Source organism: Notechis scutatus, chromosome 1 (genome assembly GCF_049901735.1).
Source record: "Notechis scutatus isolate UNSWTSFEM ecotype Mainland chromosome 1, rNotScu1.2, whole genome shotgun sequence".
In the NCBI taxonomy this organism is placed as follows: domain Eukaryota; kingdom Metazoa; phylum Chordata; class Lepidosauria; order Squamata; family Elapidae; genus Notechis; species Notechis scutatus.
Genome location: NC_142009.1, coordinates 121,084,574 through 121,106,474, shown reverse-complemented (window position 1 = coordinate 121,106,474; position 21,901 = coordinate 121,084,574). Strand labels below are relative to the sequence as shown.

General features: G+C 39.2%; 1 protein-coding gene across 39 annotated transcripts in view; it reads left to right on the top strand.

Moving 5' to 3' along the window:
* The first annotated feature begins 7,625 nt into the window (after positions 1-7,625).
* Positions 7,626-21,901, top strand: part of RIMS1 (regulating synaptic membrane exocytosis 1) — a 267,640-nt gene continuing 253,364 nt past the window's right edge. For 14 of the 39 annotated variants that reach the window (XM_087944712.1, XM_087944736.1, XM_087944841.1 and 11 more), the window contains exon 1: positions 7,627-8,767. In XM_087944712.1, the coding sequence (XP_087800838.1) occupies positions 8,580-8,767 (188 nt within the window). In that variant the 5' untranslated portion in view covers positions 7,627-8,579. Of the gene's footprint in view, positions 8,768-21,901 lie in introns of all 39 variants that reach the window. The other 25 variants (XM_087944933.1, XM_087944902.1, XM_087944887.1 and 22 more) reach the window with 4 other exon arrangements.

Genomic DNA, 21,901 nt, shown 5'->3' with positions numbered 1-21,901 from the left:
CAGCTGTGTCTTGCTGAAGCCTGTGGGTTTGCGCCACTGTCTGGCGCCTGTATTGATTGGGGAGACCTCTCTCTGGGCAAAGAGGAGCCTTGCAGTGCTATGTCTAGGCGACAAGGTTCTAAGTTCCCAAAGCACCCCATTCTGCTGATGTGTCTAAGATGGGTGGTTGGATTGTGACATCATTCCCCCTTTTGACTGAATTTATCCTACAGGTTTTTTTTTTTTTTCAATTGCTTACAAGATAATAGGCATAAGTAAAAACATGGTTATGAATACATGGATACATATAAGAAAAATAAAAAAATATAAAAGAAACAATAGGACAGGGACGGTAGGCACGTTGGTGCGCTTATGCACGCCCCCTGCAGACCTCTTAGGAAAGGGGTGAGATCAATAGTGGACAGTCTAAGGTTAAAGTTTTTGGGGTTTGGGGAAAAACTCACAGTCAGGTAGAGTATTCCAGACATTGACCACTCTGTTGCTGAAGTCGTATTTCCTGCAATCAAGTTTGGTGCAATTAACCTTGAGTTTGTATCTATTGTTTGCTCTTGTGTTGTTATGGCTGAAGCTGAAGTATTCATTGACTGGTAGGACATTGCAATGTATGATTTTATATTCTATACTTAGATCGGACCAAAGGCGGCATAGTTCTAGGTTTTCTAGTTCTAGAATTTCGAGTCTATTGGCATAAGGTATTCTGCAACGATTAGAGGAGTGGAGAACTCTTCTTGTGAAATATTTCTGGATTTTCTCAACTGTGTTAATATCAGATACGTAATGTGGGTTCCAGACTGATGAGCTGTATTCGAGTATTGGTCTAGCAAATGTTTTGTATGCTCTAGTTATTAGTGTAATATTACCAGAGAAAAAGCTATGTAAGTTTAGGTTAACAACTCTTAACGCCTTTTTGGCTATGTAGTTACAGTGGGCTCTAGCACTTAGGTCATTTGAGATGAGTACTCCAAGATCCTTGACAGAGTTTGGATCATCAACAAGGTCTTGACTATTCAGCCTGTATTTTATTTTCTGATTATTATTTTTTGCCAATATGTAGGACAGAGCATTTATTTGTTGAGATTTGAAGTTGCCATTTGTTTGACCATTCTGATACATAGTCAATGTCTTTTTGAAGGGTAGCAGTATTGTCTGCGGTGTTGAATAGCTTTACATCATCAGCTAAGAGAACGCAGTTGCTCTTCATATGATCACAGAGGTCATTTATGTAGAGTATGAAAAGAGTTGGTCCTAGAACACTACCTTGGGGGACACCACTATCGACAGGTACAGAATTTGATAGGACGTTCCCAATTTTGACCATTTGTTGTCTGTTTGACAGGAATGCTTCTATCCAGTTATGCAGGTGTCCAGAGATACCGTAAGATTTTAGTTTTAGGAGTAGTTTGTCCTGTACCACTGAATCAAATGCTTTACAGAAGTCTATGTAGATTGCGTCTATCACTTTGCCCTGATCGAGTTGTGTAGTCCATGTTTTTGCAGTGTAAGTTGCTGGAACTGATTGGGGTACTGGTGATGGATCAGATGAGGGACATGGATTTCGGTGGCATCCTGACCATGATCTTACCTCGTCTACTGCAGAGGTACCACTCTGGCCACCTACAGCTGCTCATGGAGGATGCCATGGATAGCCTGTAGAAATTGGATTCAGTTATTTTGCTGCCAGTGTTGTAACAACAGGGGAGGAGTGCCTTCGAGGTAGTATTGGCTTCTGGTGACAGCCTGCGCATGAGGGCTGACAATAAGTCCTTGCAGTTTTTCAGAAGTGATTTGCCATTGTCTCCTTCCCGTGGCTGAGAGAGAATAACTGGCCCAATGTTGGCTTTGTGCCTAAGGCAAGCCTACAGTTCAGTCTTCTAGCTTCTAATCTTAACCATTATGCCAAACTGTTTCCCTAACAACAAGGATACTTCATGATTATTCCATTGGTTCATTCTACCTATCCATTTGACTCAAGTTGATAATTGGTGGATGTGTGAAGATTTACTAGGAGTGCAAACAGGGTCTTCCAAAATCTGGTGGTGAATGGCATACTTATCATCCTGTGATACATGTGGCAGGCTATATAACTGGAAGACATTGTGGTGATCTCCTTGAATGAGGATGCCTTCACAAGAGATGACTCATCTTGGTGATATGATGCATCATCATTTGATAGTCAATCCTCAAGAACATGGAAGGTCAGTGATAAAGTTCATTGGTACGATTTTCCACATACGTAAGAGCACTGGCAGGAGTTGAATGATGCTAGTAGATTGCCTGAAATGTTCTTGGCCTGGACCATATCAATGCATGTTAGCTTATATGTGGCCACGAGAAATCCCTGTTGACTAAATGAAGCATCTTGTGTAGGCTGAAGTGTTCATCCATGGGTATCTTGTTGCCAAATGTAGCACCTTCTTTTACAGATGACTTTGGGAAGACACAATGATACAACCACCCTTTCTGCTAGGACTTCTGCAAAACTTTACCCCCACTTAAGGTGGCCATTAATCCATAGTTGGATCTATTCAGTCCAGGCTAGCTCCTCCAAGGGCACATTCTGTAAATGGTTTAGCAGTACTGTGTCATTCTAGGCCAGGGGTCGCCAACCTTTTCAACCTCAGGGACCACCAAACTCATAATTTTAAATCCCACGGACCACTAATGTGATTTTTGCCTGACAATGGCTTACTGACGTTGGTGGGAAAGTCGGTCTCATATTCCAGAATTGCAGTAGTCACAAGACTGGCCCTTTGGTCATCCCGGAGCTCTGCAGAAAAAGCGGAGACCCTGGGAAAATCCCCAAAAAAGATTGCAGGAAAATTTTTCACCCTGTTTTCCTACTGATCAATCATTCTTTATTTGGGATCGCAGAATACTGTCTCCAGCTCCGTTCTCAAGGGGAGAGAGAGAGAGAGAGAGACTTTTGGCTTCATGCAAGGAAAGCAGCAGAAGTCTTTCTTTCTCTCCCCCAAATTCCGCCAGAAATGAGTCTTTGTGAGACTTGTTGTGCCGGCGCAGCATCTTGGAGCATGATGCCTTGCAGGATCCCAAAGACTCATTTCTGTCGGAGTTTGGGGAAGTGAAATAAAGACTTTGCTGCTTTCCTTGCGTGCAGCCAAAAGCAGAAGAAAGAAATGGAAAGAAGCAGCCCAGTGGTCAGGCAAGGCATGTGGGGCAAGTTCCCCCCCTCCACCCTTTCCCTCCTCCCTTCACTACCTCGTGTTGTTCGCAATGCAAGTGATGCAAGCTTTGTGTTCCTGCGGGCCATGTGGGCAGCGCAGCCTTGTGTTCCTGTGCACCCTGGATTCATTGCTTTGGGCGGTACTTTGGGAGTGACATTTCTCTGCGGACCACCAACATTTTCTCACAGACCACCACTGGTCCCCGGCCCACTGGTTGGCGACCTGTGTTCTAGGCTACATTGGAGCTTTACTCTGCCAATGACTACTTTCAGTATAACCAGTGTATTCTTAGATCAACCATGTCAGGTTCTTGAAAAATGTGACAAGGCTCCCCCATCAGTCTCCGAATTATACAGCATGGCACTTTTGGCTAGAAGACACAGGTTGGCTCATTTGGTGGGCCATCAGCAGGCTCAGAAGAAACTCCATGTTGTGAGCCTCTGGGTACAATGAATATATAATTTGCATTGCACTGGGAAAGCAATAAACAATTCAGAATACTTGTCAAATGTTTTGGGAACAGTCATGGGGTATTTTGGGCAATGTAATGCTGAGCCTCCAAGTTCTTCCAGGTGTATCAGCATATTAGTCATTGCATCTATTAATTGTTCCAGCTGGTTACAGATTGCCCTATTCTCTTTGTGCAATGCCTCCATGTTGTCAGCCAGACTGTACAGCATTTGTATGGAGAAATAGGACTGCAGGCAAAGCTCTCTCATCCACTAGTCAGGTCACACACTGAGGGTCCGAGGTGGAAGCCAAAAGACCATGATCTGGGCACTAAAAAAGGGTATGTGCCAGCACAGCAAAGAATGGAAATAGGAATGGAGTTACTGGGAAGGAAAGCGTGACCAACTTTGCCACGAGACAAGAAACAAATATAAAGCAGGATCAATCAATGCACGTTGGAAAGTGTAACAAAATCTTGTAAAATCAAGATCGGGAGGGTACTTAGAATCAGAGACATGGAACATAGAGACAGATGCCAAAGTTGCTTGTAGCAACTGAGAAATGGAAGTGGCATTGCTTAAACCCTCTTCCAGCTGAGTGTGCCCAGATGCAGCTCTTTTTGCACAGCTGGTGCCAATGATAAGGCAGCCAGCTTGCTTGGTCCAGGAGAGGCTTGCTGATTGCCGGTGAATCGCTCAATCTTATGAAGCACAGAGCATCATACTGTGGCCTGGGTGGTCTGTCCTGCCACCTGGTTGCTGTGTTTGAAGGAGAGGCTTTCGTGCAAACATGGGAGCAGCTTGGCAGTGCTACATTCAGGGAAGGGCAGAGCTACACAATGCTCAGCATGCCTCACTCCACTGGCAGCTCCCAAGCCTCTCCCCTGAGCTCTCTGACAAAGAATCCAGCACATTCCTAATACTTCTTACATTCACACAAATAAAAACATTAGAACACAGATGGTTACTTCTCATATTTTAGAGATACTGTAGGACTGGATGTTGGAAGGTTTCTTTGCAGGCATTGTATCAAGTTATTTTTCAAGCATAGAAATAGTAACTGGAAGAGGAGTCTTATCTAATTTATTGTCATGAATTACAGTATGCCAGGAGTTAGAAAAAGTTCTCCAGAAATGTATTAGAGATTTCCTATTCAGCAATAAAATGTTCACAAACTTTCATAACAGATTTGGTTCACACTACATAGTAAAAAGCTCAATTAATTTAGCAATTAGCTATAATAAATTTTCAGTATAAGTCATAGTCTACAGAAACCACAAAATGGGGTTCAGACAGCCTGTTTTTGGAATCAGGAAATCACAGTAAACAATTAACTTCAATTAAAAAGTTACATGAAATAATGGGAGAGGTAGGTATTGACTAATTATAGATATTCCTTTTCTACACTAGATGTAAGGTATTCTTGAACAGCTTTATTCCTTTACTTGTTATAACAGGGCTAGTTTTTTTTAGTGATCCTTGACCATAAGTTTATAGTTTTAAAGTCCTTCAATCTTTATTCTTTTCTCCCCTTTGTTAAAGAAGTATAAAGGCTATATGACTGCCAGTATTATTAGAGAAGGTGGGGCAAACTATCTTCGTTCTCCAAACAGTTTTACTCACTTCTTTCCACTTCATTTGGAATCTCTCTAGTTATTTGGAAAAAAACAGCAATGTTCAGATATAAATTAAAAATAGTTGATAAGCTGGAAATTAAAATAAGGCCCCAATCAAAGCACCACAATCAATAGAGCTTAGCTCAGAGAAAATATGTTTAGTAGAGAAGTGTTAAAGGAAATTACACTGTTTTTTTTTTCTTTTCCTCATTTGGAAATCTAGCACAAAAGCTGTTTTCCTAAAGAAAGAACTTTGGGATCCTGCATTTCTCCGATGGTACCTATTGGGATCATTCAATGGACTGCTAGAACTACCATATCTGAGCTGCAAAAATCCAAATATGGCCATCCTAGTTGCTTTCTGAATCATTACCACCTACATATATGGTAGGCTAGCACCACGGAAGATGTAGATTAAGGAAAGGTGTGATTCATCAATGAACATTGGGAGGCAAGACATCCTCTGACATTTCCATAAATGAAGAACTAATAGGCAATTTATGAATAAGGAAGACAAAGTTGTGATTTCTGCTGCTTGGTTTTAATCTCTCCTGTTAAATTAATAGATATTTTTCAAAGATTGTTTCTATTTCTGTTGATATCATTGGTCATCACTAGCTAAAGAGTGGTGGTTTAAAAATTCCTTCCAATATAAAAAATGTGGCATTATACAACTTTAGAGCATGCTAACAACATAAAATTGCTTATGATTTCATTTCATGCATTATTACAGAGAGCAAGTTTAGTGCAGTAATTAAGGCATCAGGCTAGAAACCAGGAGACTATGAGTTTTAGTCTTGCCTTAGGCACAAAAGCCAACCGGTTGACTTTGGGCCAGTCACTCTCTCTTAACCCTAGGAAGGAGGCAATGGCAAACCACTTTTGAAAAATCTTGCCAAGAAAACTGCAGGGACTAATCAGAGCAGTTGATAGGAGGAGTCAAGACTGATCTTGAAGGTACATATGCATGCACAGAGACACAATACATTACTCTTTTCGTTATTGGTTTACAACAGTTTGAAGGATTTTAACAGGTTGAATGATTACCATTCCCCCTCTTCAAGTTAACCAAGTACAAATTCACAACTGGGGAGGTCTTGTCTGCAGTTCTTTATTTTCCTTCCTCTGCCATTAGTATTGCACTATTTATTGTTCTATTCATACGGGATACAGAATCATAAACCGACTAATTAATTAGCCTAGTGCAAACCCCAGTCTGTGTGCTTAATTTAAGATTTAGTATGTTGTACAATGCTTCAAAATCAAGGAACCAGAATAGGTGTATAATGTATATGTAAAACCATCTTTTTATGAATTGTCTCTTTTGGGACTCCATATTAATTTTATAAATTGTTGTGACCATTATTTTATTTATTATTGAGTTTTTTTTGCTTTTATAGCATATTTTATTGTTATATGTCACATTGCCTTTACTTAAAAAAGCAGAATATAAGTTTTTTTTAAAAAAAAACTATTGGAATGAAAATTCAGAATAATTAATAGTGGGAAGAACAGCATTTAATTTTCCTGGCAGCTTCTCTACCATACATTCACACACATCCTTTCAAGAAAAAAGTGAGCAAATTTCAAATTTGCATATTGTATTGAATAAATTCATCAACAAATCTTAAAAAGATTGTTTATCAACATATAATTCCAGAAAAGGTAAAAAAAATCAAATTAAAACATTTAACGTGCAGAAATGTTGACAAATTTTAATGCACTAATATTTTTCAGTCAGTTCAGTATATGGCTCTTTACAGTATTTTTTTTTGTCTTATCAGTGTTACTGCCAAAATTGGGGAGCAAAAGATTAAATTAAGATTTGAACCTAAAGTATATTTCCCGCTTCCTATGATGTCTAAATAAATTTGCTACAACTGCACTCATGTAATACCTAAATTCGTATGCACAGTTCATTTAATACCGTTTCTTCACCTTTTAAAAAACTCTACATGAACCAAGCACATACCAGCAGTGCTCTGTAGAGGCCACCAAAAAAAAAAAAAAAAAAAGCAAATATTTCGTTCGACCCTAACCATGTGTGTATTCACATGGATTTAAGGGAGGATAATCCCAAGGCGGTATGCTTATAACGGCAGCGTTACAATCTGAAATCATGGTTTCTTAATCCTCCATATCCGAATTAAGTAGCATTTCTTCCCTCCTATGCAAATACGCTCAGGCTACGGTTGTCTTACGGGCGAGGGAAGGGAAATCCGAGGCTCTCCAGTATGGTGGACTCTGGGGAATCAGAATCCAACAATATATCGAGAGCCACAGGTTCCAATTTCTATGACACCCGCCGCTTTGGGAATTAAACCCACCCCGAATCGCCGGGCGCTTCTTGCAGACCTTGCCTGCACTGCTAGGCACTCTCGGGGAACACACATACTACTCCTAGCTGGGATTACTCCTCTGCAAAAAAACAACAAAAAACCCACCTTGCAACCCCCCTTCCCCGGAGCCCCGTGCCCACGTTTGGGATGGCAGCCTTAATCTAGCCTTCAATCCGAAGTCAGTTTTGATGTGTTTCGGAGAGGTTTTCCAGGCTCAGCTTCAGCAACGCTTCCCTTTGCTCTTCAAGCGCTAGCGCTCGGCCCGCCTCGAGGAATAAAAAGGTGGGGGAACCTGGCACGTTTTGCTGCCCGTATTGTCTCGGAAAGGCAGACCTCGGCGTTACCCAGGAGCGAAGCAGTTTGGACTCCGCCTAACTGACAAACTCCCTCCCTCCCCGTAGCTAGCAGCAGTAGAGCATTTAACGGCAGGCGGAGGCAGCAGCGGCAGCAGCAACAGCAGCAGCAGCAGCAGCATCCGCCCTTTCCTTTCCAGCCCTGACGGTGCACAGAGCCTGTCGAGCTGCCGCCGCTGCCCGCGCCTTTCCTTCCTCTGCCAGCCTCGGAGGATGGGCTGCAAGAGGCTGTGGGGCATCTCCCGATCTTCCTGAGACCCGGCCGACCGAAGGGGGGAGCGGGAGGAGCAGCAGCAGCAGCAACAACAGCAGCCGCCGCCGCCGCCGCCGCCGGCGGAGCTGGGGCTTGTATGGACGGAGCAACCATGAACGCCCGGGTCTCCGCCTCCTCTCCTGCCGCTTCCCAAGAGCTCCTTGCTGCTGCCGATGAACAGAGGACTCCAGTGTAAAGGGAGAAGGAGGAGGAGGAGGAGGAGGACGAAGAAGAAGAGGAGGAGGAGGAGAAGGAAGAGGCGGCGGCGAGCCGAGGCGTGATTGGGTTCGCCTTGCCCAAAGGTACAAAGGTGTCGAAGGGGGAACCGGGCAAGGCTCTCAAGCTCTCTCGCTGTCCCTCTCTCTCTCTCTCACTCTCTTGCCAAACATGTCCTCGTCTCCTTCTCCTTCTCCTTTTTCTTCGCTGGGGCCCCGCGGGCCTCGGCCCCCCGCCGTGCCTCCCCCCATGCAGGAGCTTCCCGACCTGAGCCACCTGACAGAAGAGGAGAGGAACATCATCATGGCTGTGATGGACCGCCAGAAAGAAGAGGAGGAGAAAGAGGAGGCCATGCTCAAGTAAGCCGGGGCCAGGCGCGCGCGAGGGTGGGCGGCGGGGTTGGGGTGGGGTGGGGTGGGGGGAATAGGGTGGCATCTGAACCTGGAGCCGAGTGTGTGTGTTGTGGGGGGGGGGGGGGTAGAAAGAAGAGGCGGCGGCAGCATCGCTGGCACTGAACCAGAGGCAGAGTTTTATGAATGGGGTGGGGGGGGTGAGAGAAAGAGAAGGAGGGAGGGAGGGATAATTTACTAGGCGTCGACACCCTCCTTGCCAATGCTGCCCAGCCTTCTGTCACTCCTGAGGTAACTTCTTGTTATCTCCATACTCTTCCCCACCACCGCTCTTCTTTTTGCCCCCAATAATTGCCCCTGGGGAGAGGATGCACAGTTATTGTGGTGGAAGGAAGGACTAAGGATGGGCTTGTCTCTTGTCTCACTGTCCAGGATGGCTGGCTTTGGAGATGGCAATTATCACTCAGTTCCTTAAACCTGGATTGAATAGTTCGCCCTATTTCGGAAAGGTCTGATGGGGTGGGGTTTACTTAGTCAGAAGAGTCTTTAAACTGCCATGCTGCCCCCGCCTGGTGCAAAGAAAGCCAAGCTGGGCCACTGAGGACTTTGTGGTGTGTGTCTTGTTTCATCAAACCACCTGCAGGAATTCTCCATTTGGGGTGCGCCTTCCTCCTTTTAACCCAGTTCAAGAAAAATATATATTCTGGGCTCTCAACACTAAAACGTACAATACTGTAGTGAATGAGACCAAAGGTACTTTCAGGCAAACACAAATATGGAGAAATCTGTATAATAAAAACAATGTGCTTTTTTCTCTCCATTTCATAGTAACTGTATATAGGTGTTGGTGGCAGCGGTCAGTTAATGAACTGGATGCCCTGGGGGTCTTTTGCTGCACAGGTTTGAATGGGTGGGGAATAGAATCAGTTCATTGGTAGATGCCATAATTTGGAGCTTTCTAGTATTTATTTAAGCCGGTTCATTTTCTCCCCATACCGTCCAACTTTTTTACATGGTCCATTATATAAGGATATTTTCTAACCTGCAAAACAGATGTATTGAAAGTTAATGCCATCAGTTAATGGATTGCTGAATAGAAACAGATTGTGATTGGGCCTATGAATGGGGGATCAGGCTTCTTGGTCTAAAAGCATCTCCCAGGCCTACTTGCTTTTGAATGGAAGTGGCAGATCAGGTAGCAGAATGTGAATCCTATCTTTAATGTGCAAGTTTCTATTAGTAGATAGCATTCTCGGCATCTCCTTGGGGGACTGATTTTGGTTGCTCTTATCAAAGTGTGCAAATGAACTTGTGAAACCTCTTTTGATTGAGTCCAAAATGATGACATTAAGAAAAGGTCTAAGTTCTAATGATTTGTCTGTTCCATTCCCTCCTGCTAGCTGTGTCATCTATAATAGATGGCAATACGGAATCCCTGCAAGCACTGAACTTCTTTATTTTGTGTAATGTAAGGGATGGAGCTGGAGATACCGTTTCTTATTGTGTTGTTGTATCTTTTTGATATTAGCTGGCATTTAGATTTTTGCAGTAGTCATGGCAAGCTGTGTTATTTCCTCAAGGCTGAGAAACCAGAAAGGAAGGGGATGTTTTAGTGTTTAACTTTGGTACTGTTTAAGGCTTATGGTGCTGTGAGGATGGAAAGCTGGTATTTGCAAGCCTTGAGATATGGTTTATCTTTGTTTTAGGAGGAGGAAATAGAAGATTTTAATATATGCACACTTAAACAAGAAAAGTTTATTTTTATAAATTATGGGCAGTTAAATGATGGATATGTATAGTGAGGAAGAAAGATGAAATGTCTTCTACTCCTCTAGAACTATTTAAACTTTTATTTGAAGTTTATTGCTGATAGTGTATGGCAAGTATTCCAGCTGCAGCTTCATGTTAAGTTTCCTGTCCTAAATATTGACTTGATGATCTCTTTATCATTTTAGTATGCGTAAAATTGCAATCCTAATAAAAGGTTTGGGGATAAATTTCTTAAAGTTATTTATTTAAATTCTTCTTCACTTTCAAGATTAAAAAAAAAACACAAGCAAACAATATTTTCAGCTTTGTAACACAGCCTTGAAGTGTAAAATAGGCTAAGATGCTTGCACAAGGAATCTTCACCATGCTTGGGAAGGGATTAAGTAATATGTAGGTACCATATGTAAGTAGCACAGCCAGCAGACCCAGGTAACAAAAGTAAAGACATTGCATAAAGGCAGTCTGAATTCCTGCCTGCCTCTCTCTTGCCCTGCTACTTCCTAATACTGTAGACTGTAAAAGTAGGAGCTAGACCATTTGTAAAGCTTGTTAAAAACCTGATCAGAAGTATCCCTTGAATGTTCAAATTTGTACACACTAGAAAATAACTTTGAGGACTGTTCCTGAAAGGTAGATTAATTTATATTGCTTTAATAGGTATTCAAAGGATTGTGATGAAAAATGGAACTTCTTATACTTGGGCATGCACAGCAGCGCATTTCATTCAAAGGCATCTGGTTAATAACAAATCTGCATTAGGTACTGTACATGGAATCAGGTGTTTGTGGGGGGTATTTTGGTTATAATCTGAAAACTGTAATTAAATCTCAGGTCACAGAAAACTGAAGTGAACAAATATTTGTTCAGTAGGACTTAAGCCAATTTTATCAATTTTAACTGAACTTAAGCTTTTTAAACTGAATTTGTATATAATACAGCATTGTATATATATATTTCACAATAATATAGTACAGTATCTTGGCGAGATTGCCAACTTTGTGTTAGTTTTGTTTCTAAACCTCTTATCTCCATATTAGGAAAAGTTCATATGTTTGATTCAGCACATCAGCATGCTTGTTAAAAGCACAAAAAGGTCACCATAGTGACAAAAGGATATGCAGGTATATTTCAACTGGGAAACTGTTAGCCCTTTAGACTAAGCCAAATCCCCCCCCCCAAAAAAAAGTTAGGGAATTCCTGGAAGTTTGGTATTATAACAAATCTACCATCAATGGAAACATAGGCATAAAATATATGTATACACTATTCAAAAGAGGCAATAAAAAATAAGGGAACAAAAAGACCAGAAGACATCCTGTCTAGCAGCTAGCGCCCAGATAAGCAGGCATTTATACCAGACAAATGGGCCAAGGACAAAACACAATTCCACCAAAGCTGGCAGGGATCATTACTGCATATAAACAGAGAGCAAAATTCATACTTGCACTGATGATGTTACCCAATTGATAATGAAATGTCTGCAAGCAATCACCAAGCTCAGAAAACACCAAGAACTCCACAATTCAATCTTGAGTTACATATATACCCTTTTATTGGATATATATTTCAATATGGTACTGTTTGAAAGTTATTGTGTTGTAGCAATAACAATAGAGCACGGGGGCAAACTGTTTGATGAAATGTGGGGAGATGCACTTGAATAACACATTGGAGAACTGGTTTAGTGAGAGAATAGCAGTTTTGAGGAAATGTTATTACTGTTCTGGGATATGCTTTTCTTCTGCCAAGATGGGTTGTAAAGACATTTCTGCCATTTGTGTAAGGGACATCACTGTGTAAGGTGCAGTGGTAAGGTGATAAGAGTCAGATAAAATTCCAAAATAAAAATAAAATGCATTGATTAAAACTACAATCCTAAACTCAGACTTAATTTTGAGTGGACAGACATACTATTTTAATATGAATCATTCTTTGTAAATATTTGCATTCACTTGTTGGTATTTCTACTAATAGCCAAAGCTGTGTTGCTTTTATTGCCCAGAGATTCAAGAATGCCACTTTCATTAGTTTAGTCCAATTGTCCTTACATTAAAATAGCTAGTTAAACTGTAACAGCTGTCTTGTTCCCAAGCACTGACTTGAGTTTTTCTAAGCTTTCACTGCAGGTCCCTAATCATGCATCCTGCATGGAAGGAGCCACCAAAATCATGGGTTGTAAACATTGGTTAAGCATTGACTTTCCTGCAGATGGCTCCTAAACTACTTACTCCAGTATCCTGCTTTACAATAGTAGAGAGTGAAGGAATGGTTATAAGTTTTACCTCTTACACACAGTATCTGGACAATTTTTAATTTTCAGTTCTGAAAAAAAGATTCAAGAATGATAAAATAACATAGGTATATAAAAAAAAATATGTTGCTTCATTTATTAGTAATTAACTGCCATCCAGAAATGCTGGTTTATTACTCTTAGTTCCTGGGCAGCTGCAATTTTGGTGATATATCCGCAAATGGTACCATACTGGGATAAGGTTTACTTGAGCTGTAAGGAATATTACATTGTCATCAATGAGAATTATGCAGGCATATTCTCCATAGTGTTTTAGGTGTAATTAAAGTAGCTTTGTGGGAAAGCAGCTCTCCCCCCTTCCTGGTGTAAAATAGTGCAGGAGCAATGCTTTTAGGAGATGTGTTGCCTTTCCAATTAAACAGACTCTTGTAACAAACAATGATATAAATACAGTAGGAAAAAACAGTGAAATAAAGCCACAAATGCAAGCAGTCGTTTTTACTTACTAAGAAAAAAAAGTAAACAGACTATATTTTTCTTTATGAGGACGAATTGAAAATTTTACAGTAGAGAGCTAGTTTTCAAAAATGAGCATATTAATTTATTTTATTAGGATTGTGCCTAGGGTCATCCAGCACCTTTGTCAGATTTTTTTTTAAATGGACTTACTGTTTTTCATGTTATGATTAGAATTGTATAATTGATGAGAGCAAGCAAAAATGTGTGCATGAGTACTCCAATGTTATAGTCCTGGATATTAGGTTAATGAATGATATAAAAAATTTTTAAGACTTGCTGTTCTAACAGAACTGACAAAATTGCCACTCCCCTCCCCTTATATGACCATTTTGAACCATTAGTTCAGTGTACATATTTGTGAGAGTTTTTGGACTTGTAATACCCATGTTTAAAGGTTGGCAGTAGACCACTTATTCATCAGTTTTCTTGTTTGCTGGGAACTGTAGCCTATTACATCTGGAGGATGTTGAGAAAATCTGAGTGAGCAAGCTATATAATCATTGTCAAAAGTATTTAGCAAAGAATAAATAAATTCTAAGGCTGCACTTGTAGATGAAAAATGTGTTTTGTAAATTGACTACAGTACCTAGTTTATCTGTAGTGACTTATCAATGTTCTAAAAATGCTGGAAAATCCACAGTTGTTTAGATGTGAGTTGTCTTCTTCCCCAACTACTGGTAGAACAGCAAAAATAGTAGATTTCTGAGTGTGCATATTTATAAATTCCTATTCTTTATAGATCCTTTTGCTTCTATGGTAGTTTTGGGGACACATGAGGACCCATCAGGTTTTTTTATCCATTCTTTTGTGATTATATAGCCATGGTGGAGTCCATGCATGTAGGATCTTAATTAATCTAATTTGCACCTGCAAGAACCTTTAATTCTGAAACCTGATCTGAACAAATAAGAGGAAGGAAAGAATTCAAGATGACAACAGCTGCTGATAATAGCAAAAAAAGCTGGCTCTTTCTCGTGTCTCCCTAGGTTGCTTTTATGTTATCTCTTGTGACATAAATCAGATATATAGAAAATATATTTTCCCTAAATGCTTCTTGTGTATTTATTAAGAGTGAACATATAACCAAGGTGATACAGGTTTTGCTGAGATACCTATCATCATCACAGATGGCTATTAAATTTTTCTGGGAAATAGTATTCCTCAATTTATGACCACAATCGAGCACAAAATTTATGTTGCTAAGTGAAAGTTTCCCCCCATTTTATTATTTTTCTTGCTACATTTGTTAAGTGAATCGCTGCAGTTGTTAAATTAATAACAGGGTTGTTAAGGGAATTTGGTTTTCCAGTTGACTATGCTTGTCAGACGGTTGCAAAAGGTGATCACATGACCCTTGGGACACTGCAACTGTCACAAATGTGAGTCAGTTGCCAAGCATCCAAATGTAAATCACGTGACCACGGGGATGCTGCAACAGTCATAAGTGTGAAAAATGGCCATGTCACTTTTTTCACTTCTGTTGTAACTTCGAATGGTCACTAAGCCAATTGTTGTAAGTTGAGGACTACCTGTATTTATTTATGTTAATATCACAAACACATACACACAAACAAACAAAGACACACACAGAGGGGTGGGCTTCTACCTGGTCAGACCGGTTCTATATAACCGGTTGTTATGATTCTGCGCAATTTAGAGATATTGGCTGGCCATTGGCTGGCCCTGCCCACTCTCGCCCACTCACTCCTTACCTGGTATGCGCGCCATCAAGCTTGCCTGCTAAGTTGCTATTTTTCCTTTTCCCCCCCTGACCATCAGCTGTTCTGCTGTGCCGGGAAATTTAGATTAGCTAGAAAGCAGGAAATCATGAATTTCTTGCTTTCTAGTTAATCTAAAAGCAGAGCTGAAGCTTCTATTTTTCAGTGCAGACTCAGGCAGCAGATTGCAGAAAGATAGATCTCTGAGTGAATCTGTGATTCTGCAAGCAACTCAATCTGCCTGCCTGCTTTGCCTGATTTTGGGTAAAAGCAGGAGAGGGATTCTACTGGTTCTGTCCGGCTCTGTAGAACTGGTAGCTCTGAAGAGCAGCAGACATCGAACTGGTTTTATGTCTGCTGTGTTTTGGCCCACTCGCCCTCCGGGCTCTTACCTGACCTTTATTTCCTGCTTTTTCAACCTCAGCTGCTTTGCGCAGCACAGCTGCAGTTGAAAAAGCAGGAAAAAAGTGCTGTTTCAAACGCTGCGCACCCGCGTGCAGCGCTGCTCAGCTGTCCAGGCAGCAAGCTGATGATGTTTTTCACACGCACACAGCGCATGCAGTCAGATCCCACCCCTGGATAAAAGTTGCTCTTTTTTTAAATAAAAAATTCAATATTTACATAAATATTTATAATATTTACATACAAGCCATGCCCAGCCAGCCACATGACCACCAAGACACACCCACAAATTAGGCCATGTCCACAGAACCGGTTAAGAAATTTGAATCCCACCCTTACTAACACACACACACACACACACACACACACACACACACACACCATGTTTGTCCTATAGCACATGAAATCCATACTGCAAAGACCATTGTTAATAATACTCATGGTACCTGTAAGTTTTTTTAAATGAAGTAAGTTTATTGCAGTGTGTACTGGGAACCAGATTATTGTTAAATGCCTGGAAAAACCAATTCATTACATTTGGGAACAGTCACTCTAAAACATTTTTGTGACTTTTGATGCTAATTCTTAGTGTCTTAAGACAACAGCAGATTGAACAGTGGAAATCTTTGCTGTTTCTATACTCTTCAACATCTGAAATTATTCATCCAAATATATACAGACAGAAATTCAAATAATGAAAACTATGTGTAATTCTGTATTTCTAAAATCATATATGAAATTAATGTCTTCTCTCTTGTGAGAAACATGGCCCATATGAGTTTTCCTTTACATTTGTTACATTTATTTTGATGTTGAAAATTCACTGTCTTGAATAATTTCATATGGAATGATCTATACAAGTACATTGTACATTTATTCTTATATTTACTGGTGGTAAATAGAAGTATATTTTTAATTTACTCCATGTCATATTTAAATAGAATAATAATATTAGTGAGATGAACTACTAAAACTATTGAATTTCCCAAGCTAAAGAGCAGAGTTGCTTACAAGAAATTATTGGAACTGTGACATATGCAATATATTGACAAAAAGTTGAAAGAAATATAAGAATAGAAAACTTCAAATATTTCTCTTTGGGCAAATTTAATTTTCCTTTGGAAAAAGAGAAAAAGGGAATTGTATATGCACTTAGTATTAATTTATTCATTTCAAGCCATATCATGCTTTTCTGGCCATTTCTCTCTAGACTATCTTGCATTTTGATGAATTAAAGATAACAAAGTCCTCAGCACTACCATGTTTGATCATACCAAAGCAATCCTTCTCTTCATTATCCTTAAGGTCTAAGTAATCAGAACAGATTTGGAAGGTGCTGTTTAGGAGAAGGCTACTTGAAATAGGGTTCGAGTTTTGCACCCTGTTATTGTTCTTACTGTGGGCAGCAAACTGAAATGTTGGTAATTAGTCTCTGCTATTGATATCAGGTACCTTCGAATCCAAAGTGTATAAGTAATAGGAACGGACAATTACAAGTAATAGGAACGGACAATTTTCACAGTGGTATGAATTCATTTCCTGAAAATTCTTTGTGATATTTATTCTCATGGAGTACAGTACAGCAAAGTCAATCACTTAAACTGCAATTCTGCAATTACAAAACATTCCTTTGTCCATCCTGAATCATATGTAGCCATCGTGTTTCTCCAGTTCCATTTCCTTTTCTTAAATACCATAATATTTTTATTAAGGTTTACAAATTCAAAGATAAAAAACTAATACAAATACTAAGAGTATAAAAAAGTGCAGAGAAAAGAAAAAAATAAGAAAAATATAAAAGAAATTACTTTCCCTCTCTCTAAACAAGAACAAATAATTTTAGTAATGTATCACTTTTTCTGATATTTAATAAAAATGTGTTCTTCCCATATCTCAAATCTCATCAATAAATTATAAAATCTGATCAGTCCTAATCAGCAAATGTCCATTTTAACCTATTAACATATATTTAACCTTAATCAAATAAATCCATGTTACATGTCTTTACTTTTAACACAGTAACTGATCATTTTTCTAAAAATATAACGAAGAAATCTCTTCTCATATCCTATATCTGTTATGTATAAACAAATATTTAAAGCCATTTTAAAGTCTTTAAAGTCATTTCGTCCTATTCGAAATAAATCCATTTAAGAGCCACTAGAAACTATATATTATCTCTCTCTATATATATATCATCTACATATCTCTATCTCCATCTATTAATCAATCAATCTTTATTATAATCATGGACCAGCACTAATATATCTATATCTAAACATAGTAACCTTGATCAAATAAATCCACATTATATTTCTTTTAATTATTTTAAAAACCTTGATCTTTAATTCTTTCAAATAATACCCCACAAATTGATTTCTCATTGTTTTCTCTTTATCTCCTCTTAGAAACTCCTTCACAGGTTTAATAAATTTCTTTTGAAAATAACAGATAAGAAAGCTGTCCATATCACTTTTCTAATTTATTATATGCATATTTTATTATTAAGACATCAACTGAATTAATTTGTAAATCCAGTGTGGCCTCTTTCTTTGATATCCCTTGTATAGTCTTAAATCCACTGCCAGTTCCACATTCAAATCAGCCTTAGTCTCAATTTCTACAGCCAAATACTATTGCTCCATTGTATTAATGGTTCTCCTTTCCTTTAATTGTAATCTCTCTATTTTCTCTGGTTTCCTCTTAGTCAACTTGCAAAGTCATCTCTTATCATGTGGTTGTTGCTTTCCCCCCCCTAATCAACAACACTTTTTCATAGGAGGATTTCTTAGTTTCATTATTGTCTGTCTGTCCATCCATCCATCCATCCATCCATCCATCCATCCATCCATCCATATATTTGGAAAATGTTAAAACATTTTCTTTCAGGAAATATTCTTTCAAGTTCATCTGGCCCCTTATGGTTCTCCTTTCCTTTAATTGTAATCTCTCTATTTTCTAGATAATAAATAGAGAGATTACAATTAAAGGAAAGGAGAACCATAAGGGGCCAGATGAACTTGAAAGAATATTTCCCTTATAATTTCCAAAATCAACATTTTGCTGTCTATTTAAAAAATTAGCGGAAAAATGGTTAAGAAGAGTATTTGAACCAGTGTCCATTGGAAGGCACTTGGGAAGATGACATTCCCCTAGCTCCCAGACCACTTGCTGTCCATATGGAGAGCCCCTATGTGGAGCACTTGCTAGTGATTCTGCCCCCCTTCTTGATCCAGAGAGGAATTTTGAGGAGCCAATCCATCCACCGGCTTCTTGTTCTTCTGCAGAACTATCTTCAGTCCTCATTATTTCCCCAGAAATCTGAATCCTCACTGGTTCCATTCCCACAACAAGGTTCACCCAGGCAGTCTCTAATTCTGTCATATATCTCTTTGCCACCAATTCCAGCAGCACAGAAACTAGCTTAAATTCCAACTGGTTCCCTACTTAGCCAGTGAAGAAAGAGTTCCAGATGTCCTGAAGTCTTACTAGTATTCTTCTGATGCAAGATCTTTCTTCATTGGCTAAGTAGGGAACCAGTTGATATAGCCACTCCTAATGTTTCAGAAATGTTTTTTTTGTGTGTGCTGCTCAATCTTGGCAATTCATTTTATGATAGAAGTTTAGTTTTCCCTGCACTTGTTTGTTTCAGCTTTTTTCTTCTTCTTGAGAATTAGGTAAACAAAACAGTTAATTAAATGGGTTCTGGTGTTCCTACTACATGGCTTATTGTGTAGAATTTGTTTAATCATATTCATGAGTAGAACTGTGTAATGTTAAATTTAATACTCTGGGAGTTAGTTGACTGGATCAGTTAACCTCCTTTTTGTAATTGCACAACTCATTAACCACTACACAAACCACACTAAGTATGTTCCATGAACAGGGCCAAAGAATAATTTCTGTTATGGTAACTCAGCTTAGGAATTGTAGATTTAATGACAAACAGATGTATTTAACATACTGTAGCAAAATATTCATGAAAATATCAAGGCTCTCCATAGTATATATACTGTAAACTCATTATATGATATGTGTTTGGGCTTTCATGTGAATTAGAAAGCTATAGGAAATTTGGGGAGTTGCTATACCTAGATTGGAATAATGTATAATTTTTTTAAATGTTCAGAATTAACAACACATTGAATATATGATAGTCAGAGGGCAAACCTGAAACAATATAAATCAAACACAATAAATTGTTGATTCCAAACACTAATCTTGTGGGTTCCAAATGGCTCTTGAATCAAGAGCAGAAAATAACATCAAAAACTAGAAAGATTGAAAAGCCATTTTGGATTAAGGTGAAAATACCATCTCAGTGCAGAAAACCATGTAGCCAATAAATGTAGCTCAATTTCAGAAGAATAGTACATTGATTTTTAAGGCACTGATTTGAGTATTAGTACTATGAAAACAATGGAACAAAGCATAGTTTTGTTTTAGCTGGATATATACTAGTTCATATTTTATAGCCTTTTCCAGGGCCTTTAAAATCTTGATCTTTCAATTTGCCAAATGTGCAGAGTTTTCAGCTTTTACCCAAGAAAGATGAAAATAATTATCTTTAGTTATTTATTTTATTCTCTTTTTAGCATCAGCACTGGTTTCTGAATGGAATATCATTAAGTAAAATGTTGTATCCATGACAGAACTTCTTCAACCATGGACAGTAAATGTTTATAAGTGCTTTTCAGTATGATGGAAATGAAAGAAAAATGCTTAAAAACAAGCTATTTTGAAATTTAATTTATAATACTTAAATTGATGCCTTTTCATCAGTGAAGTAAAGAGTAAAGTAAAGAGACTCTACGGTAGGAAACATATGCTATGTGGTTGACCTGTGCATTTTCAGTTTTTTTTCCCCAGAATGTAGATTTCTCAACTTTTTTTTTTTCAATTTTAAAAATAATTACCACCCCCCCCCCCCCCCATTCCCCCCCTTCCCCCATCTTTTCCCCTTTTTTTTTTTCTTTTTTGTTTTTTTAAACCAAAAACCACCCCCAAACAAAAAAACAAAACCAATTCATAAACTAAACCCCCCACCCTCCAACCAACCCCAACCCCCCTCCACCCATTTTTTTTCCCCAAACCTCTTTCAATAAAATTCCACAAAACAAAACCCCCAAAAAATAATCTTCCCCTCCCCCCCTCCCCCCTTTCTCCCATCTCCAATACAATCCCCAAATTCACCCCCCCACTCCATAACATCTCCAAACTTCTCTCCCCCCATTTTTTTTCCACAAAAAAATAACCAAACAAAAAAATAAATCCCCCAATCCCTTTTTCCCCCCAACCCCTTCCCCCTTCCCCCCCTTCCCCCCCATCTCTATCCAACCTTTTCTATTCAAAAATCCTTCCTCCCCCTTCCCCTTTCTAAAACCCCTTTTTTTTTTCTTAGTTTTGCTATTCTCTTTTCATTGAGAGAGGCTAGAGGTTTGACACAGAACTTACCATATGCAAAGCATGTCCCCTGCCACTGATCTATGCCCTTTCCCATCTCTTGAATGAAGAACTAGACAGAACATTTTTTGCAGAAATCTGTATGAACGGCCTTGCTATGTCTTATAAAGGTCTAAAATAGCGATGGGAGTTGAGAGCAGCGTTTCTGTCTTAATGTAGATTTTCTTTCAAAGCTTTTTCCTGCTGATCATGAACAGTGTTGATTCATCAACTGAAATCCCTAGTTTTCTTGAACTTTTCCACACAGCAGTCTGGTGCAAGGGAGCTCTGGTCTGAGGTCTATCTGTAACTGACCAATGCTATCTATGAAACGGAGGAAATCAAAACATTGTCTAATTGAGGCATAAGATATGTGCTAATGATTCTGAGGCTACATTTTCACTGATGGCAGTTTTAGAAGTCTACTATGCCCCTGTGTACAATGAAACAGTGGAACAATATAAATTCTGTCTGTGGCATCAGAAACATTATGTATTAAACTATTGTAAAGTCTAGCAAGCATGTGCAGTTTTGGAGAATTAGAAGACAGGTCAAACTCTTCATTTTTACTTAGAGAACTATGAAACTAAATTAGTTCATGTTTCAATGACCTAGAACTCACAGTCCAGCCCAACAGCTCAATTAAGTTGCATTTTCTAATTCTCATTAGGTAGCACTTAATATACCCCAAACATCAGCATGTTCTTCATTGTCACAGTTGAAACTTGCATAACGCTGAATGTCTTGGAGGCTGGTGAAATAGAGAGCCAGTCTTTTTGTACCCAAGTCTAAACCTGCCCAAGGAAAGAAACTAATCCTTCTTTTGCCAACTGGGCACCTTCAGTTGGAATAGGAATTAGAGTGTTATAGTTCCAACATATTTGGATGGTGCCAGGTGGGGAAAAGCTACCAGTCCAAATCAGCAAATGATTTGGATTTATTAGATCCAAATTTATTAGGTCCTTGTTCAAACCTGATTTGATCGGATTATAAAAACTACTGTCTAGCCTGAGAAACAAGGCAAAACAGTTCCTCCTGCTG